We start from the raw sequence: 27,380 nt of genomic DNA on the forward strand, positions 1-27,380 counted from the left end.
TGAAGATCTCTTTTCGTTGAATTATCTTCCCAAATTATCCAGGCTCAAACATTTACTTGGGATGTGGTCAAAACGTGACTTAACACCAACTGGTAAAATAACTGTAATTAAGAGTTTGGCCATTTCGCAACTTGTTTTTCTTTTTAGTGTTCTACCAAATCCTCCTCTTAGTTTCTTTAAAGAGGTTAATAAAATTCTGTATAATTTTATTTGGAACAATAAACCTTATAAGACTAAACGGAGCACCCTTATTAATAAGAAGTTAATGGTGGCTTTGATATCACAGATATTGAATCTTTCATTAAAAGTTTAAACTGTAGCTGGGTAAAACGGTTTTTAGCCACTCAGAGAGGAAACTGGAAAATATTTTTTGATTTGTACCTAAAACAGTTCGGTGGTGCTTTTCTTTTTAATGTAATTTCAATAAGGAGGCAGTTTCTTGTATTTCTAATACTTTTTGCAGAGAAGTGTGTGAGGCTTGGGCTGAGTTCAATTTTTATCATCCAGACAGTAATTATGGTAATGAAATCATTTTAAACAACAGTCATATATTGGTTAACAATAAAGTAATTTTTCAGTGTAATCTTTTAAATCACAGAACAATTCATGTGAAAGATTTCATTAATAAATGATGGCTCGGTAATTCCATATAACACGTTTCAAGCGAAAATACATATTAGAAATTTTCCTTTTACTTCGTACTTTGGGATTATTCACGCCATTCCTAGTTATTGGAGGGGGTACCATGATTCTGTTTTGCTCCCAGCGAGTGAAAATAACTTTAATATGTGCATGCGCACACATAAAATAACCAAAAATGTTTATAATAAGCTAATTACCGGTCTCTGCACGCCCCCGTCGTCTATTATGAAGTGGCAAGCTATGAATTTTCCAGTGAAAATAGATTGGAATAAGATTTTTAGGCTGCCTTATACGGCTGTGAATGACCCCAAAGTTGCATATCTACAATTGCGTTTTCTACATCGTATTTTAGGCATAAATAGCTTGCTTTATAAAATGAAAATGGTTACTTCTCCACTTTGTTCATTTTGCAAGAATGCCGATGAAACACTAACACATTTGTTTTATAATTGTAGTCACGTTTGATTTCTTTATGTTAGCTTCTTATGTAAGTCTTTTTGCTGATTCTTTTGTATTATGTGTTACGGTATTGTAAATAAATGCAGTGAAAAAAAGGAAAAAACAGATGGTGATTATGATTATGATTATAATATTATGATTATTAAAGTATGATAATTTCATTATAATTATTAAATTATCTTCGACTTTTACTGAAATTTGTATAAGCAAGTGATCTAGTCGGTATCGTTAAATAACTTTGGATAATATTAAACAAATTGGTTTTGAGTGTTCAAAGTAATTCTAGTCATAGAACAGTTACTCCCAAAACACCCACAAAATAAAATAATAGGCCCATGTTAGTTTCCTGACGATAGAAAGGGGCGGTTCCTCTCTGCGTTATTAGAGCGTAACTTACTGTTAGCTCTTTATGCTCATACAAACTGCTCTTCTGGTCACCTGAAGCTTTTGTCGCTTTACCTTACATAGTTAAACGTTTAATCAAGTAATCACACTTTTATTCTTGTATCTTTTTAATTCTAGCAGAAAAAGCTTCGACATGCATTCTACGTTGAAAGGAAAATGTCGTCCAATGTGACAGACCTATAGCTTGTCACGCGATGGATTAACAATTTCATTTAGTTAGATTCTTACCCTGTAATTCACTCAAATTGCTTTTTTTTAATCGCAAGTGAGTTGCAGTTTTTGTAATTTGGAATTCATCACGATGAGCATGTTTTAACTTTACCACTATCATATATTAAACTCCATCATGCTTTACATCTTCTCAAGATTGTTTGCAATTAACAACAACTAAAATTGCCGCAAAATCAATACTGGATATTTAAAGCTGGAACTTTCACCAATTATATTTTTACTTCTTAACCTTTTCCAACGTGGTTATTCTCTTCTTGATGTAAATCACAACATCCTACTTCCATTAACATTCATAATGAAGAATATTGAAAAGGCAAGGGAATTGTTTCTGTGGTTGAGAAAACAATACTAACAAATGAACAGTCGTGTCGACATCATACACATGACAGTGGTTGTGACGGGACCGTTGTTGAATTGGTGGCAGCGTAATGATTGTCTGACAAAATATCCATCCATTCAACATTTATTCCACTATAGCGCCAACACTCACGACTGTCATATCCACGTAGGACTTTCTGCTGATACTTCCTCAAGGGTGATACTAAAATACATAACAATGGATGTAGTTAACTGCCTTGATCTGCCTGGATTTGCTTTAGAAAACGACACAATAAAACCAAATTCCCAATGTGATACGTAGTCACTTAATGCATTTAAAAGTGAACGCAAGAACACTAGATAAGCTTAACATTCCCATTAGCTGGTATCGATTCTCAAAATAATACATCCATCCATGTTACCATTTTCGTAGAAAAAAAGATTATTGCAATAAAATCACTTTTGATCAATGAAAGGCATACTTTTTTTCTGTGACACAACACTTCATATAACATAACGTTCTTTCTGTAGTGTGGGAGGCAGCCGTAATGCAAGAACAAAGTTATGATGGAAATTTTAGGTCGTAACATCTCCACTCCTCATACCAACAACCGTTATTCCATACGTCATTTCACTACATAATTCACATTCATACCGTCTTATCGCCAGATATATGTATGCACATATCAGCAATGTGCAAGTACAACTGTTATTTAGTACTGTCAATAAAATAACCACGTTTCTTATAGTCATGTGACACGGAAGGCATTTTAATTGAGATATTCAGTCATTATTAATTATTAATTTTAATATAGTTAATTATTGATGCTGTCATTTTATGATTTGCAAATGTTTATGTTTACTCTTATTTACATGGCGTATCATGATATAACTAATAAGGCGAATGACTTTATCAAAGAAAGCTCCGCATCCTTGAACAGCGAATATTTCTTAATCATGCATGCATTAATAAATTAATTAATCAGTATATCAAAACAATGGAAACCATAAGTATAAGTAGAGAATGACATATTTAACATTCTTGTTTCACTGAATTCATGAAAAGGAAGGAAATTAAGGAAGGTAAAATACATGAGAGAAGGAGAGCAATATCAACTTAGAAATATTACTCTTCCTTGAATTTCCTCTGATTTTAGTTTGAATGAGAACTCGAGGTCTAGGAACATGCCAGAATCCATGCTCCCAATGTTATCTGCGATGAAGTATTTCCGACGTCTACGTCACTACTAGACCGTAAATGTGTGCATATTTGTGGTCTTGAATTATACATGAAATAAACCAGGAGAAGTGTGTGCCGGACTGTACTGGTTGTAACAACAAAGGTGAAGGGTGCTGATTTTAGAAGCGGGGTTACGAAGCTTCGTTGCAGGGTTACGAAGTAGTTGAAATTCAACAATTTTGAAAAGCTTTCGTAAGATATAGAAGTTTTAACCTGGTAGTTAACGAATGTTACCCATGTTATCCAGTCATTTGGCCGCTCCAAGTTGAGCTATAAAGTTGTCACAGGTAGCTTGCAACACAAATGACCAGTCACATAGCAATTTTTTTGAGTGCTGGACTGGCCTACTTGCTATTGGGTGCATCATCTGTCCATCGTTACCTAGTTTTATTTCCTCGTGAAAGGATCTTAATGAGTGATAAACCTGAACATAGTGTTGCATTCCGTTCTTTCAAGGAAAGTAAGATTGTTCCATTTATCCTTTAGTAACTCTTTGACGCCAGTTTACCCTTATTTAAATATTAACATTTGACTGTAAAATGTTAGTTAACAAACGTCATTGTTTAAAAATATAGAAAATCATTTCACCTCATTAGCATACACACCATAAACAATATTTTGAATACATCATCAACGACATACGCCAACAGTTATCTAGTTTACTATCAGGAAGCTGAATTTGTCAGACTTTACCTTAACAGCAGAATCTTACTTGTATTAAAGTGAGGTTGAATCTTTTTGGTGCGTCTATGCGTGTGTTCCTTAGTATTGTGGAATGTAAAACCCATACAGACATATCCGATTATTTAGTTGAATATGGATGCATTCGTCTCACGCAATTTACGATTTTTTTTTTTGGGGGGGGGGCTTTCAAAAACCATATATTTATTATTCTCTAAAATAAGCGAACAACTAATTATCGACAAATATTCAGTAAGATTAACACATTTTATTTATTATTTATTACCACAAACATTAACCATTTAAAATAAAATAGGCTGATATCATATTTTACTGACATTAGATGTTATACATCAATCTGTATTCAAATTAAAAAAAATATATATAAAAAAATGACAGACAGGCGTTACATCTTCAGAGTAATGAAGATGAACACCGTGTCTTCGGAGACTAGTAAATATGAAAAGCGCTTCACAATTACAGATACAGAGCAAAATTTGTCATTGAAGGCTGATGTGTAATGCTAAATATCATGAGATATCTTTAAATCAGTTTAATGTAATTTTGTGGATAAATGTGGAATGACTAATTTTATTATATAATAAAGATAACTATATCTACTCAACTAGATAGTCTAAAGGAGATGAGATTCACATTAATAAACGGGTAATCATGATAACCAAAAACACAGAAATAACACATGCATGACACATGAATTTTGAAATTAAAAAAAAAATCATCTTCCACTTAAGGTGGCATACTCCTATTAGAGTATATATCCATCCGCCCGATTGTTCTCCTTCAGGAAAGTGCCAAAAAAAAAGCAGTAGGTGAACATCCTTTTTGACCTGTTATCAATTATGGACTTGCCTGTCAACAAATTTGCACGGTCATGATACGGAAAATTGATAGTGCAATGAAAGGCCAACTCGTCAGCTATCCGGTGATGGGTAGCGTTTAGCTAGTGTGAACTTCTATCTAGACTAAGAGACCACATTGTTTTGTGTTCGTTACATGTATTACAGGACATTAACAGTAGTTACTGTACCAGCTATGAGTATTGGGTGAGTCAGGTGTGCACCTTATTAGGTAGTGTTTAACCATACGTTGATATATTTCTTACGTCTTAGTCGGTTGTATACCGCAACTTGTACAGTTTCTTAGTAAGTGCTATAATTACAAGGATTACCGTCCCATCTTCTTCTAATGGTGTCACATAGGTAACGTCCTCATAAAATGTTCTTTTTGTAAGTAACTGTCGGCCATCCTGGCTGTACTGTACTAGGATACCTCTCTCGGGACGATTGATGTTTGTAATCCATAACACGTAAATAAAATCGTTCTTGTCGCAACAGATACTGCAAGGCAAGCATCGATCGAGACCTGGTTTAGTGAATTTATACATCAGCTTACTCTTTGTTTCCTCCATGCTGACTGCATATGCTCTATCACTACCGCTGCAACAAACAAGGAGATTACCTCTGTGTACAGTGATATCCAAAGCCCCATTGAGTACATCTGGTAGGGTAAACTTGTGACTGTAATTCAACTGATCAGTAAATACATACACATCTCTGCTGTAAGTACCAACAATAATATGATTATTCACAGGATCAGTAGTTACACAACTCACTTGCCGACGACGCGGCCCCTCGGAATTGACGTCAATACTTGTCTCCTTGTCAAATGAACCAACACGTACATCGTAAATGCCCATTTCAGAATCACAAACTGTTATAACTTTGAACTCTGACAAAGAACAGCAATAACGCCACTCACGGATATTGCCCTTATTCTTGAGTATTTCCTGCCGTTGTATTACCCCTTTTCTATTAACCAAAGTTATGTGCGAGTCTCGTCCAGATGCCTTACCAGTTATGACAAAATTGCCATCGCCACTGCTTGTTATACCACTAATCAACATATCCTCAGTTTCTTTTCCTTCAATTTTTACAACTGACTCTTCATTATGAGCAATCGTGAAGTTGTCTTTAATTACCTCCGTTATGTCACTGATAACAAAATCAGATAAAAGTTCTAAGTCTGTATATTCTTTTTCCATTTCTTTTATCAGAGGTTCACACGCTGCTCTAATATCAGGAAAACACTGAGCGACTGTCCAATCGTCTTTAGAAGCAAGAATTGATGAGGTCGTTGCTGTGAAGTTCTCGCATCGTTGAATAATCTTTTCACAATAATCTGCCATTTCTTTCAGCTCATCTTTATTTGTTTTTACACACAAATCTTTGGTTGTTATTAAATCTTTAAGGCAGACATTTAAGCTATCAAGTTTGCTAATGAGTGCGCCCTCAGTTTTATCACATTTTTGATTAAACTCCTCGAATTTGTCGTCATATTGTCTTTTCACTTTTTTCCTAATTTTATCATATTTTCCTCTTACTTGGTTTAATTCCTCTTCTAACTGTTTGGTAATCTGACCGTCTGTATCTCTTCTCATGCTTTCTATATCCTTCAGGCCATTTTTTCGTACTTCATCACATTCGTCAAGTTTATCATTTATCTTCTGCGTCTGTTTCTTGTGCTGATTTTTCAACTTTTGTGTCTTTTTCTCGGCATTTTCGATTAGCTTCTGAGTGTAAGTTTTAATTTTGTTTGGTAAATCGTATAGTTTGTCTCTGTGTTTGTTTAGCTCAGCAAGTTTTGGTTCCAAAAGTTCCCTTTCACTGTTTGCTAGTACAGATACGTCTTGTAGGTCATGACCTTTGTGTTTACTATATATACAGACTACGCATACTGGTACATGTCGGCACGTACAGCAACATAACTGTGCCTCTTTTTTCATGTGTATGTGGCACCTGGGATCCTCGGTAAGTGTGATTAGTTTCTCCAGTGTTAGGTTTCTGGACTCAACATTATCTAATTTCAGAATGTGAGTTTGGTGGTCTGTGAACATTTTATTGTTCACGTGAACCATGTAACATTGGTCACATAAGAAGTCTCTACACTTAAAGCAGTATGCAAACACTTTTGTATTTCCTGAACAACTCACACATTGTTTAACATTTTCATTTTTAAACGATTTTTGCAGGTTCATAAACTCAAGCATACTCTTCATATGAAAGTCAGACTTGAAATCATCTACTCCATTTTCTGGTATTACACAATCCTGTTGACATAATGGACACTTAACCGTCCCATCTTGGCTGGCTTGAATAACCGTATTCAAGCAATCCCTGCAATATCGATGAAGACATGGTAACAGCTTTGGTTCTCTAAATTGATTCAAACAAACAGAACACAGAAAGAAGTTCTCTGCCAAGTCTTTGAGAGGAGTCGTCGAAGCCATAGCTCTGGTTCACGGGACTCTGTATCAAATAATATAGAAATTTACACATCATTGCTATAATCTTCCTATTTTAATGAAATAGTTATCGAGCGTCTACATTTACCAAGAACTCCACGTTAAGAGAAACATTAAAGTAGTATTTTTATTTGCTCTTGTTGTATTATGCCTAAAGTCATGTGTTGGAAACTCAATTCTTTCGTGGGTGCAAATAACTTTCTTCTGGCCAAACTGTCAGCACCTCAAGTTGTTGAACCACAACCCTGTCCCTGTGCACGGGGATCTACATTACACAGATCATGTACGGCGTTGTGGATGACATAACCATGTCATTTGATAATGATTTGTTATGAGGTTTTGTTGACGACAATAAAGAACTATGTATGTGTTGCCATTTTGATAGAGGAATCTTCGTTATGATAGCACAAACGTAACATCATTTGCTACTTAAGTTGCAAGGAGATTGTTGTACGTTTATAAGGGGATTCGTGGTCCGATGGACATAGGTAAGCATCCCCGTCTTCAAGATGTTAAAATTGTTCACTTTTTGTGATATTATTTGTATTGTTCTTGACGGTAGAATACCGGTAGTCAGGACGTATGCCCAAAGACGTAAATTAATAGCAATAAACGGGTGCAACGTTTCTTGACCGGTACTTTTAAGCCGTGATATTCACGTCGTTTAAAATTCCGTTTAAGAACATTGAACGTTTCACGTTCTTTTTATACTATATAAGGTATTACTAGGCAAATGAAGGCTAACTGCCTATGTAATTACAGTTTGACTGTAGTTTCGTTTTATCGTCTCCTTTGAAACATTTAATGACTTTTAGTTGTGTTTTTCATCGTAAAACATTTCATTCTATTCAACCCTCGATATTACTTTAACCAGCTTCATGTGATGTTGAAGTAGCCTAGAAATCTTCAAAAAAGGTACTTAAATTCAAATTCAAACTGAAATTAAACTAAAGTTTCAATGTTTAGTTTTTACCAGTTTCATTCTGTTGAGATTCTTTTAGAAATCACAATGCAGTAAATTGCGGAAAATTGCTTTGCACCATCATGATTGAAATGTGTTTAGTATGGCAGCTGCAGGCAGTACAAACATAAACATTAGTCTAGTAAATTCCGTAACGCGCGGCAATACAGAAAACGGCCGTTACAATGGAACCCAATGTAGAGACTCCCAATGAGGAAATACTTAATTGCCAATCATGGCACAAATCGAGCGATTTTTGATTCATGGCAAATGGCTAATGGAAGACATTAAACAATATATTGAAGTGAACGCTCACTTACCTAATTCTATCGTAAAGATCTCAAACAGAGGTTGATGTCAAAAGTAATGTGCTTCAAAACAAAATAACTGAAACAAAACAAAGTTAGCATCATTTTGTTAATATTTTTTCTACTCTGAATAACCAGTATCACGTTTAACATGATGCTATACTGTACTCTGTGTAGATGCAAATATAGCACAAATCAATACGGCCTGTAGTGATGTATTACAAAGTATTCACAGAGGTTACGATCTAAGGAAGTTATCAACATAGAGGGAAATTCCTTCAAAGGGCGTCCCACGGATCAATGATTTTTCATAGTCTATTTACCAATTGTATGAAATTTTCACGTATCTTCGACGTGTTAAATGTTCATTTCAGTTTGAAAAGATGTTCTGTAAAGAAGTAAGATTGATTTACATTTAAGAAAGGAAAGTTTTATGATTTAAACACAAAATGACTGTGTACCAAATTCCGACAGTTGAACATTTCCACCAAAGGATTGGGTATGCCTTCTTTGCATAATTTCAGTTTAAAAGTTGCAAGATGATTGTCTTGTTCTGTTATGCGTAGATGCTTGGTACTGTATACTTTACCAAGATATAACATTATAATTCTGCTTATCTTCTTACAACATTCGACTCCCAAAGCAGACTGAGTGAGATAATAAATAAAAAGTCTGCAAAACTTCGTCAGTCGGGGGAGAGGGACGGTTCACTTGGGTGAAATTTGCTTTTCTTCCGGGGAAAGATAGGACTACTACTAAGTAATAACCTTCCATTTCACTTCTTTTTGAAATCGCAAAATATTTATAAGCAAAACGATGCGTTTTAAGCTACTTCTATAGACACAAATGATAGTCTCAATATGCCTCAGCATGCAACATTTTGACGTCTAAATTTCCATTTTCTTTTCGGAGGGTTGGGAGAGGGGTACTCAACATAAAAATCATGACACTACTTAAATCAGTAGGGGAAATTTTCGAGTTTAGTATTATTCATTAGCACAATCTTGCATTAAGATATACTTGTATCGACCTAAATGTATGCCTCAGAATGCTTCATTTGACGTTTAGAACTGAATCTATTTCTTTCGCAACAGTTCAAACATATACCTCAATTTGTTCTCTTGAGGCCATCAAATAATATTCTTAGCTGTTAAGCTTACCATGACAGATTAATGTCGCCCACATATAGACATATCTTCCTTGGAAAGATGCAAATATTACATAAGACACCTATGTAAGCGCATGCGCTGGTAACGCCTTTCCCTTCTTCACTAAGTCCATCTTCAATAGCAATCAGGGAGGTGTATATTTTAGCAAGAGTTTGGACAATGTAATCCCACAGCATTTTAATCTTTACTTTAGAATGGTGACCAACAGCTTCTTTAAATTTGGCTTGTACTGAGAAGATGTCCTAAATAAACTTTAAAACCTGTCAGCATGGGGGGGGGGGGAGGGTTGTTTTGGAGAACAGCACATATATGAAGAAGAACAAATATCAATTGTTCGTGCCTGTTGTACCAATCAACCAGAACAATTGAATATTTTGATTCTGATACACACCTTACGATGATCACACAGTAACAGTCTCTATGTAAGGGGACTGAGGTTGAGAGTGGATGAGTTGTTTGATTGTTTGGTTGTTTGCGCCCAGGTTCTTCCTTGCTGACTTTTTTCAAACGTGTTTTGAGACTGGATGTAAGAAGGATATTGAGTTTTTGGTTAGTGCTTTGTATAACGAGGTACTCTTAACGATCACCAGTATTACCCCAAAATATGTCACAAGCTCAAATAATATTCAGCATTGGTCACATTTCAACAGTATCGTTTTGTCACTGTAAAATAAATTCCCCATCTTGAGATATTTAATCATTTGTTAAAATTTAAGATAGCTAGGAATAATGTGGAGGATCAAAGGCTATCAAAAAACAAATCTTGAAAACGTTTAGATATGAAAACTTCTAAACTTAATTGTTAGCAAGTACAAAAATATGGCCAATATTGATGACCTTAACCAATTTAAAAAGAAAAATCCAGTTTTAGGTTCAATTATAATAATGAATAATATTAACAGCGATTCACGATGCGCACATATCCGCCCTGCGGGGTGCTCAAGGCGCAAATTAAAAAAAAATATATACAAGGTATGGTAAAAGAAAAAAAAAACTTAAATTAAATCTAAATCACTGATAGCACTGGAGCCATTTTGTACAGTGAGTTTTAAACACCAAGTATGCATTTATTTGCCAGGCATGTCATATACCACACTTTGTAAGAATTTCCACCCACCAATGCATTGCTTTTGATAATCGATGCTAAAGATAACATTGCCTTGAATAAAGGTCAAGTGCTTTCAGGAGAGATGTTTGACTTCACGCCTTTTGTTAAACTATCAAGAAAACTTGTTGTGGATAGATCCGTGTACCTCCTATGACAAAAACGTACGGCTGTGCACGATGAATGTATATATTTGACAGGTAATGTTCCAAACTGATGCTCTGTTAGGGTAAATGAAAATAGAGCCAGGTACTTTGTCAGTCAAACATTTCTTTCAAAATTCAAAATTGATTTAATTGTTATCCTTGGCATTTGCTATTTCGCTTGACAACGGCATTTCCCGCTTGTCGTGACTTAAGCGAGCCACAAATCGCATTTCAACACATTGGAATAAGGGGGTTATAGCCTTGTGAGGTCCCTGGTGTTAATTTTAGTTAACTTCAGTTGAGTAAAGTCAAGTTCAGTTACAACTCCTTGCACTGATTCTTAAAGCAATATTTCCAGTTCTTGCCAGATTGGTTGTTTGTGTCAAGGCAATCGATGTATTTTACCTGGAATATCATAAAGAAGTTCTTACAGATTGTGGTATATGACAAGCCTTGCAATAAACTGCACAAAAATAATGGGGCTTAGAGAATTTTGTGCTAGTAAGTTCAGTAGTGTGATACCAGTGCATGTGATATTGAAAGCTAAGTTCAAGTTGTCCGTTCAAAGTTGATGTCATTGGATGTCATAGTTTAAAGGAATCATACTTCCATCACATGATTAAAATGTTCCCTTTAATAATATTTACTTGTTTTTCCATTGATGATCGAATACTTAAATTCTCCTAGTATGTTCATCTGTTGCATTGTCAAGGGTATCTGTACTTAATCACATGTTGTACTTATATTTGTTATGCAAGCTTCTTTAATCAAACAATGTGTGATCGCGGATTGTAAAGATCAGCATGTTCACATTCATTATCTTTATATGTTCTGCCATTTATTTAAAGGTTTACATGTTTTTAATGTTATAGAATGATTGATGCTTAATCAAGTTTTCCGATACATTACCTCAGTTCTAAACTTCTTTTGTGAAAACTGTGATTTAAATGTGTCTTTATTAGTAGAATTATCTACTAGACCTAAAGGCTGTGTGATACTATAGACAGACCAAGACGTTTAATTTCCTTTGATTTATACCAGAGATAATCTCATAATCATGGCACTGTGCACAACATATATAAACGTACAGCTTCACTTGTAGAAACATGTAGTTATATTTCGATATATGCTATCATAATTATAATGGTATTCCTACATGATGGAATTCCTCTTAATTCTGCACTTTCAGCTACTAATGTAATACTTTTCAGAACAGCGTCTTCAGAAAAATTTCTTACAATGCCGTATTAAATACCTGTATGAATATATTTTCATTTAGCTAAGCAAATACCAGAACTGTTTTCTTTTCTGATATCTTTTCCTCAGTGTGTAAAGTGTCAGATTTGTGGCTATTTAAGGGAACAAGCTGGGCAATAAAAAACAAACTAATTATAACAATTGTTAAATCTATGCTGTGTTAGTGCTCGTTATCAGTACGTCAGGCATACTACACAATATAATGTAATTTCCTACCCCAATTACATGTAAACGTTTACCAATCTGTGGTTAGGCAAGATTTACTTAGAGGTTTTGGAGTTCTCCTGCTCCTGCCTATGTTAGATACTCGTTAAAAACCCTATCGGGTATCATAACGAGGCTGTTGTTGCGCAACACAGCAGTGATAATAATAATGCGTCGGAAATCTTGTCTTAACATCTCAAGACTGGGGCTCTCTGTTCTTGTGTTCTTATGTTTCTTGTGGTTAAATATATTATTTAACCTGCATCTTTTGTTTCGTGAGAACATGCGTACATCTATATACAACATCTTGTTCATGTACATATGAACGGAAGGCATTATGTAACTGTAATTTCCCCTTATAACTGACCACTTAACATTATCTAGCATTTTCATTATGCAATACTCGAAAAATGTTGATTGAAAACCGGGCTATTATCATTATTATTGATAATATTATAGAAAAAAAGGGATTGAGGAGAAAGTTTTAATCCACCTAAGAATTATTGCATTCGACTTTTACCCGATCTGACTTTGCATTAATAAAGCGATATCATGGGTATAGGTAAATACCAGTGAATAATATTTCACCAAGTGGTATGGTAGTTTGTAAAGTATCCTTATCCTAGAACAATTACTCCTACGATACCCAAATAATACAGTTATAGGCCTACATTAATTTTCCTGACGATAGAAATGGATGGTTCCTCTCAGTGTTATTAGAGTGTAACTTACCGATAGTTGTATTTGTTCGTACAAACCGCTCTTCCGGACACCTGAAGCTGTTGTCGTCTAACTACTTGTAGTAAACGTCAGTATATCAAGTTTAATTTAAACGTTTTGATTTATTTTCCCTCTAATATTAGCAGAAACATGTTCAATATTCATTATACGTTGGAAAGGAAAATGGCGTCTACTGTGACATACCTATAGCTCGTTGTCACGCGATAGATTTATCAATTTGATATAGTTAGACTTTGATCATCTAAAGTATATGAAGTTACACGCTGTGTAAGTAAACTATTTTCTTATCAGTAGCAGTTTTTGTAAGTTGGACTTCATCACGATGAGCGTGTTATACTTTACCCCGATGATATCTTAAACCACATTATACTTTTTATCTGTTGAAGATTGTTTGCACTAAAGCAACAACTAAAATTGCAGTTAAAATTAGAAGAATAACAAATTATTTCAATCCAATCCTTCACCTTTTAAGTTTGAAGTTATATCATTTATATGTTGACTTCTTCCCCCAATCAAACGTCGTTATTCTTTTTCTAGATTCAACATAAAAATCTAGATTAAAAGGCTTATATTTGAAACATGAATGAAAACGACCATTATTGCTTTTTTATATAATGGGTGCAATACTAACAAATGAACGGTCTTGTCGACATCATACACATAACTAGGGCAGTGCAATGATTGCCTCACGAACTATCCACTCAACCAACATTATTCCACTACAGCGTTATCACTTAAAACTCTCATATCCAAGAAGGACTTTCTGTCGATACTTCCTCAAATGTGACAATAACAAACAAAACAATGGATGTAGTTACCTATACCTTGATCTGTCTAGATTTGCTTTAGAAAACGACACTATGAATTCCATATGTTGACATTTTCCAATGTGATAAATAGTCATTTAAGGCATTTAAAGATGAGCAGAAGATACATAAGATAAACTTACATTTCCACTAGTTGGTATCGATTCCCCAATTAATACATCTACCCATGCTGCATTTTCAATCAATTGTTGCGGTATTATCAGTTATTACCAGTAAAATACATTTTTTTTCTGTAAAAAATCAATACATATTACATGCTACCGATGAATTAGATTTCAGCACGAGCCAGTTTTTAACTGTGGCACAAAACTCAACAATTTACAGTAGTTACTGTAATCTCTGTGTTAATCGGTTGAACAGGCACAGTAACTAACGATTGTCTTCTTAAGTACTAGTTTACGAAAACAAGATTCTGGTTAAATGCAGTGATCGACCACATTCACACGGACGCTAAAAAACGGCTAGATAAAATATTTATTTACACGAATTGATCAATTGACTAATTGGAACCAGTGAGTGACGTATAATTTATATTCATATTGTTTTGGAGATTATGTGACTGCGAGAATGAAAAGAAATTTACAAAAGAACTAAAAATGAAGCATTGTAATACACAATGTAATACTAATATTATTAGATTACTACATTTCTGTTTTAAGGGTGATGGCAGCACCTTACTAGGTTGTGTTTAACTATACGCTGTAATATTTCCTACGTATTACTCACTATTAGACCGTACGTGTACAGTTTCCCCGAAGAACCTGTTGCAATTACTAGTTTTTCCGCCCCATCTTCTTCTAATGATGTCACACATCGAATGTTCTCATCTACTTTTCTTGTCGTGAGTATCTGTCGGCCATCCTGACTGTACTGCATTAGGAGACCTCTCTCAGGACGATCGACGTCTCCAACCCATAACATGTAGATGAACTCGTGCTTGTCTGTGCAGACACTGTAAGGACTCCATCGATCGAGATCTGGTTTGGTGAATTCAAACATCAGCTCACACTCCGATTCCTCCATGGTGACTGCATATGCTCTATCACACAAGTTGCCACAGACCAGGAGACTACCTCTATGTACAGAGATATCATGCGGTGCATCAATTACATCTGGTAGGGTAAACATGTAACTGTACTTCATTTTATCAGTAAATACAAAAACATCTCTGCTGTCAGTACCAACAATAATGTTATTCTTCACGGGATCAGTAGTTACACAGCTCACATACTGACCAGATGACCACCTTGTAATGACGTCACAAATGTTCTTCTTGCTAAATGCACCATCACGTACATCGTAAATTCCGAAGTCAGACTTACAAACTGTTATAACTTTGAACTTTGATAAAGGACAGCAATAACGCCATGCAAAGGACTTGCCCATATTACTGATCTTATCCTGTCGCTTTTTCTCTCCTTTCCTGTTGACGATAGTGATGTGTGATTACACTTTAGATGCCATACCAGTTATGACGAAATTACCATCTCCGCTGCTGGCAATATTATTGATCGACCAATCCTTAGCTTCGATTCCTACAATATCAAAAACTGACTCGTCATGCTGAGCAATCGTGACGCTGTCTTTACTAGCCTCCATTCTATCACTGATAAAGCAATCAGGTAAGGAGTTAAACTCTGGAAATTCCTTTTTCATCTCTACCATCAGAGGTTCACAGGCTGCTCTAATATCAGGGATATACTGAGCGTCTGTCCAATCATCTTTAGAAGCAAGAATAGATGAGGTCGTTGCTGTAAGGTTCTCGCATCTTTGAATAATCTTGTCACAATAATCTGACATTTCTTTCAATTGATCTTGTTTTTGCTTTACAGGCAAGTCTTTCGTTGTTACTGAATCCTTTAAGCTACCAAGATTGCTAAGGAGTGCGCCCTCAGTTTTATTACATTTCTGATTGAACGCTTCGTATTCGTCGTCGTACTGTCTTTTCACATTTTTCCTGATTTTATCATATTTTTCTCTTACTTGGCTTAATTCCTTTTCCAAATTAATAGTAATCTGACCGTCTTTATCTCTTTTCCTGCTTTCTATATCCTCTAAGCCTTTTTTCGTTCTTTAGTACATTCGTCGAGTTTCTCTCTAATCTTCTGCTTCTTTTCTTTGTGCTCATCGATCACCTTTTTTACCTCTTTCTCGGCATTTTCGTTCAGCTTCTACGTGGTAGTTTGAATTTGCTTCTTAAGTCGGTAAGTTTGTTTTTGTGTTTGTTAAGTTCCTCAAGTTTTGGTGTCAAAAGTTCTCTTTCAGTAGTTGCTAGTAAAGTTACGTCTTGTAGGTCATGACCTTTGTGTTTACTATATATACAGACTATGCATACTGGTACCTGTCGGCACGTACAGCAACATAACTTTGCTTCTTTTGTCTTGTGTATGTGGCACCTGGGATTTTCCGTAAGTGTCGTTATTTTCTTCAGTGTAAGGTTTCTGGCCTCAATATTATCCAATTTCAGAATATGAGTTTGGTGTTCTGTAAACATTTTATTTTTCACGTGAACCTTTTAACATTTATCACATAAAAAGTCTCTAAACTTAAAGCAGTATGCAAACACTTTTGTATTTTCTGAACAACTCACCTATTGTTTGACGGTTTCATTTTCAAACAATTTTTGCAAGTTTACAAACTCAAGCATACTCTTCATATGAAAGTCAGTCTTGAAATCATCTACCCCATTTTCCGGTATGACATAATCCTGTTGACATAATGGACATTTTACCGTCCTATCTTGGCTGGCTTGAATAGCTGTATTTAAGCAATCCCTGCAATATCGATGAAGACATGGTACACAGAAACATGGTACAGCACACAGAAAGAAGTTCTCTGTCAGGTCGTTGAGAGGAAATGTCGAAGCCATACGTCTGGTTCACGAGACTGAAATTTAATTTTTCAAATAATATAGAATTTAACACACAATTGCTGTAATATTCATCTTCTAATCAAATTACTAACGTGCGTTTAATTTTGCGAAGAACTTTAAGTAAAGAGAAACATGAAATAATTTTTTATGTTGCTCTAGCTGTATGATGCCAAAGTCTTAGAAATTTGTGTTGGTAATTTCAGATCTTTCGTGGGTATAAATAACTACTTTTTGACCAAAACTGTCAGCACCCCAAGTTGCAGAACCCCCATTGTGTCCCTGTACACGGGGATCTTCATTACACAGATCATGTGTATGGTGTTGTGAGAGATATTACCATGTCATTTGATAAAGAATTGTTATGAGGTTTCATGGATGGATAATCGTTGACGACAAGAAACAAGTATGTGCGGCCATTTGTAAATATAGTTGCGCAGACATTATTGTATACGTAAAAGGGGATTCAGGTGCCGATGGACATAGGGAAACATCACCCCTATTTACAAATGGCGAAATGTTTCAATTAACAAATTTTTTTATCCAGTCATCTTTGCTAGTTACAGGGCTACTGCCAAATTTGGAGGATAAAGCGATCTGTTAAAATTCAGTGTTGTATTTTACGGTAGAATACCGGCAGCACTAAAACGTAATACAATAAAGTTCGTGAAAAACGGGTGCAACTTTTTTTAACTTGTACTTTTAAACTGTGAACTCAAGTAGTTTAGAATTCCGTTTAAGTAAACGGTAAACAGTAAACGTTTCCTACTGTTGCTGTTTTACTTGGAAACCCATTTCGTGTACACACCGCAACTTTCCAGCGTGTAGCTATGTTATGATATAAATACAAATGGCATGCCACATAAATATTTCGACAACATTTTTCCATTTAAAATTTTTAAAATTTGTATTTTGCTAGTGTTGTCATGATTAATCCAGGAAACATCATTTCTTTCATAAATGTATTTCGCTGGTGAAAAATATTATTCATGTTTTACAATGTAAACTTTGATCCACAGCTGTTGTGTATTATCAAGATTATCCGTCTGACTGATGGCTAGCAATAGTATCTTGTGTAGGCTATTATAAACTTACGCTTAACTTGTAGTTACAACTTAATATCGGAGTCATTGGCAGTAGCCTGGGTGATCATGCCCTACCCGCCCCCACCAACCCCCCAAAAACACAGAAATATCGAATGAAACGAGAATGGTAAAGAAATTGGCAAAGTAAAATATGTAGAAAATAAATATTAATTCTTGGTTGGCGACTTGTTGTTATAGCAGCGCGTGATATAGTACTCATTAGGTTTCTTCTTTAGTCATGTTAGCAAAGAGCAACATTACTCTGAACATTTTAAATTTGATTCATTGAATGACACTTTAAACCAACACTCCGCACATCATGCGAACTTGTTTGTCGTCATTAATATAACACCTCCAGTTGGGTCAATTAATAAAGATATATGGCATATCTGTGTGTATAGTAAAGGCTTCATAATTGACGCACCCCCGTAATTGACGCACCTTCAATTGTTAATAGCAACGATACATCAGGCCACCTAAACTTTTTGCAGTCAAGCAGAATCACATATTTCATGAGTATGAATCCATTTCAGCTATTTGCTGACCAAATTGTGGTATTTTTAAAGCTTTTTAACACCCTCCACCCAGTTTTGCAAGTCTTTTGGGCATTTGGAAATTTTACACCCTAAAAATAACCAACATTACCTCAATATGATAACACTACTCTCTGGGACCTGACCTGTCTGAGCTTAGAGGCTCAGAGCATAGCAAACAGCATCTAAAGTCAATGGATTTAGACTAAGGCCTACACTACAGTTAGCTTACCGAAGAATGTGTCAACTTAGGGGTATGAAAGAACTTGACACGGCAGACATTTTGTGGTCAAATTCTGCTCGATTGTACAGTGCATAAGCACAGGACCTTAAATATTTTGAGATCATAACATTTCTGAGGAACAACACATATGAAAAACACATACAGTTGAGTGATTTGGATTTTTCCTTGATAGACATCGTTATTCAAATCCTTAAGTGCGTCATTTATGAGCCCACCATGCTACCTACCCACACGTACTGCTCTGCTCCTGTGAATGATCGATATTGTTATTATATCAAAGGCCATAGCCATTTTGAGAATTGAGACAGGCGTTAAATTTCCCCTCCCGATGTCCATACACCTTCGTGCAGGTCACTGCATAAGTTAAGAGTTTACCATTTAACTTCCATTTTAGCATTATACGCAAGTTTTTCATATCATAACCCAAATATAACTCACCCTCCTTTTATATCTAGTCTCTGCCCGAAAAGAGGCTTCCATTAAAGAAAAATGTAATTCCCGTTTTAAGAAAATCTTTAAACACAATGTTTGGAGTGGATTAGCGTTTTACCACTATTTACTCAATATTATTCAAAATTAACCACAGTGCTAGCTATTTATGCCGTTAAAAGAGATGGTTTATGAACGATTAATATACTAAATGAATTATATGCAACCTACATCATTTTACCCTGAAAGGAATATGATAATAATGGTCACTTACTTCATGTTTTCAAAATTAACAGTCATTGGGTTGATGCAAATCTTGCTTTGATCTTGTTTATCACGTATATATTGTACACAAACCCCACAGCAGACTGGCTATACCCGTCAAATGAAGGCTCACTGTCCCATGTAAGTTCAGTATGACTGCAGTTTCGTTTCATCGTCAATTTAGTGACTGTTAATTGTGGTTTCCCTCGTAAAACATTTGATTACATTCAACCCTCAATATGTCTTTTACTAGATAGATGTGATGTTGAATTAGCCTAGAACACTTCGAACGTTGTTATAATTATGTTTTGAAATTAAACTTTACTTATTTAAATCTAAAAAAGTACTTAAATTATAGTCAAATTTGGACTTTTACTGAAGTTTCGATTTTCAGAAGTTACCAGATTCATTCGGTTGACATTTTATTAGAAATCACTGATTTTCAATTCATTAAAATGCGGAAATTGTTCTGCACCATCATGATTGAAATGTATATGTTTAGTATGACAGCTGCAGGAAGAACAAACATCAACCCCACCCTAGTCAACTCAATAACGCGCTACAGTATAGTATACGGCCCTTACAATGAACCCAATATACAGACTCCCAACGAGGAAGTTATTACTGGCCGATCACTTGCATAGATCTAACGATTTCTGTTTCATGGCAAATGACCAATTGCAGACATTAAAATAATATGTCGGAGTGAATGTTCACTTACCTTATTCTATCGTAAAGATCTCACGCATGGGTTGATGTCAAAAATAATTTGATACAAGACAAAATAACAACACCCGCAACGAAACACAGATTTACTATCTTTTTAATTGTATGAATCACCGGTATCATGGTTACATGGGGTTATACTATGTAGGTATTCAAGTATAATACAATCAACACGCCCTGTAGTGACTTACTACAACGTAATCACTGAGGTCAGGATCTAATGAAGTTGTCAAGGTAGAGGGGAATTCCTGAAAAAAGGGACAATATCCAAGGTCAGCAGGGCGTGTCACGGATCAACGATTTTTCATAGTCTATTTACCGATTGTATGGAAATCTTTTGGTAACGTCGACGTGCTAAATGTTAACTTAATCCCTTAACTACTTCGGTCTATTCTAAGCCCACTGATATTCATATTATTAACACTTTAATAGTTTTCACCCACATAATCTCAAGAGTTCTATCGTTTACAGCCAATGCCTTAGACTTAACACAATTGCTCCCACCCACGTGATTTTGAAAACCAAGTATCCATTTTAACTGGTTATTTCTTAAACGTCGGATATACATCGTCATGGAATACAGCAAATTCCTGTTTGGTCAAGCTGAACAATATTTAAATAAGCAAAACTGCAGGAAGGTAGGGTGACATATGAAAACTAGAAGTGCTGTGTTGCTTAAACAGACATTACAGTAAATTAAAGTAAGATGTAAACTAGGCCAATGAGAGAATCAACCTGGGCAATTAACCTTGATCCAAACTAGTGTGGGTGCAAAATTGATAAGTAAATTTACACAAACAAGCTGTCAATTTGATTATTTTAATTAAGTTTGGCCTAATAAACAGTGTAGACTTAAAGCAGATTTAAAGGTATTGTTGTAAAGTAATGTTAGCACTTCACAGAAGTATGAAATAAATGTAGCACCTTCATAAGGTACTATGGAGTGATGTTCATGGAAGCGAATTTTATTTCTAAATCAAACATACCAACTTCATGAATATTACATGAAGTATATTCACAAACTATACTGCTTGCATTAAATTTGTTTTGCAGAAAATGGATTTGATAATGAATCTTTTGCCTTTTGCAAGAGTGTGACATAAAACTTTTGATTCCAAACATGGGATAAAGATTAAATTCTTGAAGAAGTACCGCATGATAGTCAACTTCATTTTGGGGGGTAGGGTGAGAGGTCGTGATTTTGTATTTCTTTTTATCAGCCTGGTTTAACTGTTCCCAAAATAGACCATACACGTATTATGGGGTGGGGTAGGGGCAATTAGATATTTCAAGCTACAAGCTACAAGCTGTAAAAAAGGATACCTACACCTGCTGCAAGTGGAATCAATGGACTGTTCTGTCATTTAAAACTAATTCAATACATATCGACTACTACTTCAACTGAACTTGTTTGTTCAGAGGAAGGATGTAGGGTGCAGGATTGCTTTAGTGTATTTATTACAAAAATATCTGTACCTTGATTATAACATTCTAGTCATTGCTTTAGTTTACATTCTAGGGGACCTCTCCTCCATACACGCATTATTCTCGCAGGCAACTTGGACGTGTAAAAGAGTGAACTGCCCTCACTATGTGAAATATCTCAACCAGGGAACTACTTACAGCCAACTGCTGAATTATATAAATGAATATAGTTCATACTCATGTTGTTTTTGGATATTATTTGTTGGAAAGGAAATAATCAAACAAACAAAATAAATCAAACGTTTGTTATAGAAAATGTAGAAATCGTATTTCTCGATGAAAACAAATCTGAATTTAGTTTAAATGCACCTTCTAAGGTTCTGTCTAATTATACGATTAAATATATACCTTAATCTATATCACTACAAGACCGTATGTGTACAGCTTTCCTGAAGTCGATGTTGATAATACAAGGTTTTCGGTCCCATTCTTTTCTAGCGTTGTCACACAGCTAGCGTTATCATCTACTCTCAGTGTCAATAGCTGTCGACCATCCTGACTGTATTGTACCAGGATGCATACCCGCTGATATAACATGCGTGTACACCATAACATGTATATGAACTCGTTCTTGTCTGTGCAGACACTGCGAGGACTCCACTTGCATCCATCAATATCTGGTGTGGTGAATTCATACATTAGCTTACTCAGTGATTCCTTCATGGTGACTGCATATGCTCTATCATTGCAACAGACAATAATATTACCTCTATGTGCAGTGATATCAAAAGCCCTATCGACTACATCTGGAAGGGTAATCACGTGACTGTAAATCAACTGATCAGTAAATACATACACATCTCTGCTGTTAGTACCGACAATAATATGACTTTTTACAGGATCAATCGTTACACAACTCGGTTGCCGATTAAATTGCCACTTGGTAACGACGTCACCAATGTGCTTCATGCTAGATGCACCATCACGTACATCGTAAATTCCGATGTTGCCAGAGGTACAAACTGTTATTACTTTGAACTCTGATAAAGGGCAGCAAGAACACCATGCAAAAGACTTGATCGTAGCATACTTGAGCAGATCCTGCCGTTGTATTTCTCCTTTCCTGTTGACCACAATGATGTGCAAGAACCCAGTTGTCATACCAGTTACGACGATGTTGCCATTTCCGCTGCTGGTAATACCAGAGATCCAACTATGCCTACCTTTGATTCCTGCAATATCAACCACTGACTCTTCATGCTGAGCAATCGTTACGTTGTCTTTAAAAACATCCGTTATATCACTGATAAAGAAATCAGATACAGATTCTAACTCTGGATATTCTTTTTTCAATTCGTCTATCAGAGTTTCACATGCTGCTCTAATATCAGGAATACACTGAGCGTCTGTCCAATCGTCTTTAGCAGCAAGAATAGATGAGGTCGTTGATGTAAAGTTCTCGTATCGTTTGATAATCGTGTGACAATAATCTGACATTTTTTTCAGCTCATCTTTATTTGTTTTTACACGCAAATCTTTGGTTGTCATTAATTCCTTTAGGCAGAAATTTAAGCTATCAAGTTTGCTAATGAGTGCGCACTCAGTTTTATCACATTTCTGATTAAACTCCTCGTATTCGTCGTTATATTGTTTTTTCACTGTTTTCCTAATTTTATCATATTTCCCTCTCACTTGGTTTAATTCCTCTTCTAAATTAATGTTTATCTGACCATCTTTATCTCTTCTTCTGCTTTCTATATCCTTTAAGCCTCTTTTTCGTAATTCAGTACATGCATCAAGTTTATCATTAATCTTCTGCGTCTGGTTCAGGTGCTGATTTATCAACTTATGTGTCTTTTTCTTGGCATTTTCGTTCAACTTGTGCATAGTAGTTTCAATTTTGTTTGGTAAGTCGTATAGTTTGTCTTTGTGTTTGTTTAGTTCCGCAAGTTTTGGTGTCAAGACTTCTCTTTCACGTTTTGCTAGTTCAGATACGTCTTGTAGGTCATGACCTTTGTGTTTACTATATATACAGACTATGCATACTGGTACCTGTCGGCACGTACAGCAACATAACTTTGCTTCTTTTGTCTTGTGTATGTGGCACCTGGGATTTTCCGTAAGTGTCGTTAGTTTCTCCAGCGTAAGGTTCCTGGCCTCAATAGTATCCAATTTCAGAATATGAGTTTGGTGTTCTGTGAACATTTTATTTTTCACGTGAACCTTGTAACATTTATCACATAAAAAGTCTCTACACTTAAAGCAGTATGCAAGCACTTTTGTATTTTCTGAACAACTCACACATTGTTTGACGGTTTCATTTTCAAACAATTTTTGCAAGTTTACAAACTCAATCATACTCATCATTTGAAAGTCAGTCTTGAAATCATCTACTCCATTTTCCGGTATGACATAATCCTGTTGACAAAATGGACATTTAACCGTCCTATCTTGACTGGCTTGAATAGCTGTATTTAAGCAATCCCTGCAATATCGATGAAGACATGGTAACATCTTTGGTTCTCTAAATTGCTTCAAACAAACAGCACACAGAAAGAAGTTCTCTGCCAGGTCTTTGAGAGGAAATGTCGAAGCCATACGTCCGGTTCACGAGACTGCAATTTAATTTTTCAAATAATATAGAATTTAACACACAATTGCTGTATTATTCCTCTTCTAATTACTAACATGCGTTTTATTTTGCCAAAAACTTTAAGGAAAGAGAAACATGAAAGAATTTTTTATGTTGCTCTAGCTGTATTACGTCAAAAGTCTTAGAAATTTGTGTTGGTAATTTCAGATCTTTCGTGGGTACAAATAACTACTATTTGACAAAAACTGTTAGCACCCCAAGTTGCAGAACCCCCATCGTGTCCCTATACACGGGGATCTACATTACACAGATCATGTGTATGGTGTTGTGGAAGATATTACCATGTCATTTGATAAAGAATTGTTATGAGAAAGAAAGAAAGAAAGAAAGTCGCTGACGACAAGAAACAAATATGTGCAGCATTTTTTAAATGAAGTTGCAAAGTCATTATTGTAAATAAAAAAAGGGGGATTCAGGTGCCGATGGACATAGGGAAGCATCACCAGTATTTACGAATAGCGAAATGTCTCAATTCTAATGATATTATTTTATCCATTCATATTTGCTAGTTTTAGGGCTACTTCCAAATTTTGAGGATAATGCGATCTGTTAAAATTCAGTGTTGTATATTACGGTAGAATACCGGCAGCACTGAAAGGTAATAAAATAAAGTTCGTGAAAAACGGGTGTAACTTTTTAACTTGAACTTTTAAACCGTGAAACAAGTGGTTTAGAATTCCGTTTAAGTAAACGGTAAACAGTAAACGTTTCCTACTGTTGCTGTTTTACTTGGAAACCCATTTCGTGTAATTACCGCAACTTTCCAGCGTCTTACACCAACTTATTAGGCGACCAAGGTGTAGGTGTAATGATTTTGTAAGAGCTAAGTCAACTCTATATAAAATGTGTGTATTTGTGATAATATTGAACGCGGTCACCTTAATTTTGGCACATACAACACAGTTTTCAAGCAGTAAAGATATTTTTTTATATCAAATGCAATATTTTTAGCAGTCTGGATGAATAATAATACATATAAGATGTGCATACTGTAGCACCGAAAGCACATAAAGAGGACGTAGCCCACAAACTTTTGGTAACACTTCATAATGAATATACAAATGTTTGTGTCCGGATAGGCGGTAACTGATACTAAATGGTACTTAAGTGTAGTTCTTCTCACACACAGCTTAAATAATTGGTATCATATTCTTAATAAACATTATGTTATTGTTTATTCTCATTATCATTCTGGCAATAATGGTGAACGTTAATCGACGGTGTTATTGTAATTTTACTTCAATAACGGCTTTTATTTTAAAGAACGGACAGTTAATGTTAATTAACAATGCACATGTTTTATAACATTGATCTGTTAGTTTAGCAATGAAACATTGTTATCATATATATACAAACGACATGCCACATTAACATTTCGTCAACAGTTTTCCTTTTACTTGAAATTTTCATTTTGCTAGTGTAGCCATGATTAATCCAGGCAACAACATTTCTTTCATAAATGTATTCCGCTTGTTAACAGTATTATTGATGTTTTAAAATATAAGCTTTGATCCACAGCTGTTGTGTATTATCAAGATTATCCGTCTGACTGATGGCTAGCAACAGTATCTTGTGTAGGCTATTATAAAATTACGCTTGCCTTACACATATATTTAGGAGCCAGTGGCATTAGCCTGGGTGATCTTGCCCTACCCCTCCCCCCCCCCCCAACAGAAATATCGAATGAAACGAGGATGGAAAATAAACTGGCAGAGCAAAAAATCCATGTTTATACCCGTTTGCGCACGTCGCTACGTAACTTATCATTAACTTCGAATTCATCATTATAAGCAGGTTATTTGTATCGTACATCTAGTATAGCTTAAACCCCTTTTATATCTAGTTTCTACCCAAAAAAGATACCTGCATTAAAAAAGTGAAGTTCCCGTGGTAAGAAAATCTTAAAACACAATGTTTGGAGTGGACTATCGTTTTACCAATATTTGTTCAATGTTAATCGAATGAACGGCACTACTAGCTATTTATGCCGTTAAAAGAGAACGTTTCATGAACGATTAATATGCTAAATGAATTATATTCAACCTACATCATTTAACACTGAAAGGCATATAATAAAATGTTCACTTAGTTTCATCTTTCCAAAATTAATAGTCATTGGGTTGATGCAAATCTTGCTTTGATTTTGTTGATCACGTATATATTGTACACAAACCTCAAAGCAGACTGGATATACCCGTCGAATGAAGGCTCACTGTCCAATGTACTTACAGTATGACTGTAGTCTCGTTTCATCGTCTACCGTGAACAACTTGGTGACTTTTCATTGTGTTTTATCTCGTAAAACATTTGATTCTATTCAACCCTCAATATGTCTTTAACTAGATAGATGTGATGTTGAATTAAATGCCTAAAACAATTAAAACGTTGTTACAATTATGTTTTGAAATGAAACTTTGCCTACTTCAATCCAAGAAAGGTACTTAAATTATATTTAAATTTGAACTTTTACTGAAGTTTCGATTTCAGTATATTGGTGTCTGTTCACTTACCTATTTCTATCGTAAAGACCGCACACAAAGGTTGATGTCAAAAATGGTGTGCTTCAAAACAAAATAACAACAACTGCAACGAAACACAGTTTATAATCATCTTAATTGTATGAATCACCGGTATCATGTTTACATGAGGTTATACTGTACTGTGTGGGTATTCAAGTGTAATATAATTAACACGCCATGTAGTGACGTACTACAAATAAATCACTGAGTTCAGGATCTAATGAAGTTGTCAACATAAAGGTGAATTCCTGGAAAAGGGGACAATATCCAAGGTCAGTAGGCCGTGTCACGAATCAGCGATTTTTCATAGTCTATTTACAGATTGTATAGAAACTTTCACGTATCGTCGACGTGCTAAATGTTGACTTAGTTTGAAAAGGTTATATTCTGTAAAGAGGTATTATTGGTTAATATTTAGAAGGGAATATTTTATGACCTAATAACAAAATGATTGTGTACCAAATTTCGCCAGGCTAACATTTGCACCAAAGGAATGGGTTTGGCTTCATTGCATAATTTCAGACAAAATTTGAAAAATTATTATTTTGTTCTGTAATGCGTAGATGCTTCACACTGAATAATTATAACATTATAATTCTGCTTAGATTTGAAAAACG

The 27,380-nt window shown here is 35.2% G+C and overlaps 1 protein-coding gene across 4 annotated transcripts in view; it reads right to left on the minus strand.

The window, feature by feature from the left end:
- LOC139984062 (uncharacterized) overlaps nucleotides 1-26,896 on the minus strand; it is a 37,829-nt gene extending 10,933 nt beyond the window's left edge. Inside the window, exons 1-5 of one of the 4 annotated variants that reach the window (XM_071997735.1) lie at nucleotides 20,162-22,001; nucleotides 13,181-16,902; nucleotides 10,128-10,256; nucleotides 8,580-8,646; nucleotides 1,299-7,302 (exon numbers count right to left, since the gene is read on the minus strand). In XM_071997735.1, the coding sequence (XP_071853836.1) occupies nucleotides 5,103-7,283 (2,181 nt within the window). In that variant the 5' untranslated portion in view covers nucleotides 7,284-7,302; nucleotides 8,580-8,646; nucleotides 10,128-10,256; nucleotides 13,181-16,902; nucleotides 20,162-22,001 and the 3' untranslated portion in view covers nucleotides 1,299-5,102. Of the gene's footprint in view, nucleotides 1-1,298; nucleotides 7,303-8,579; nucleotides 8,647-10,076; nucleotides 10,257-13,180; nucleotides 16,903-20,161; nucleotides 24,207-26,754 lie in introns of those variants that run through there. The other 3 variants (XM_071997736.1, XR_011798923.1, XM_071997737.1) reach the window with 3 other exon arrangements.
- Nucleotides 26,897-27,380: the final 484 nt, after the last annotated feature.

This window comes from Apostichopus japonicus, chromosome 17, assembly GCF_037975245.1.
Source record: "Apostichopus japonicus isolate 1M-3 chromosome 17, ASM3797524v1, whole genome shotgun sequence".
NCBI lineage: Eukaryota > Metazoa > Echinodermata > Holothuroidea > Aspidochirotida > Stichopodidae > Apostichopus > Apostichopus japonicus.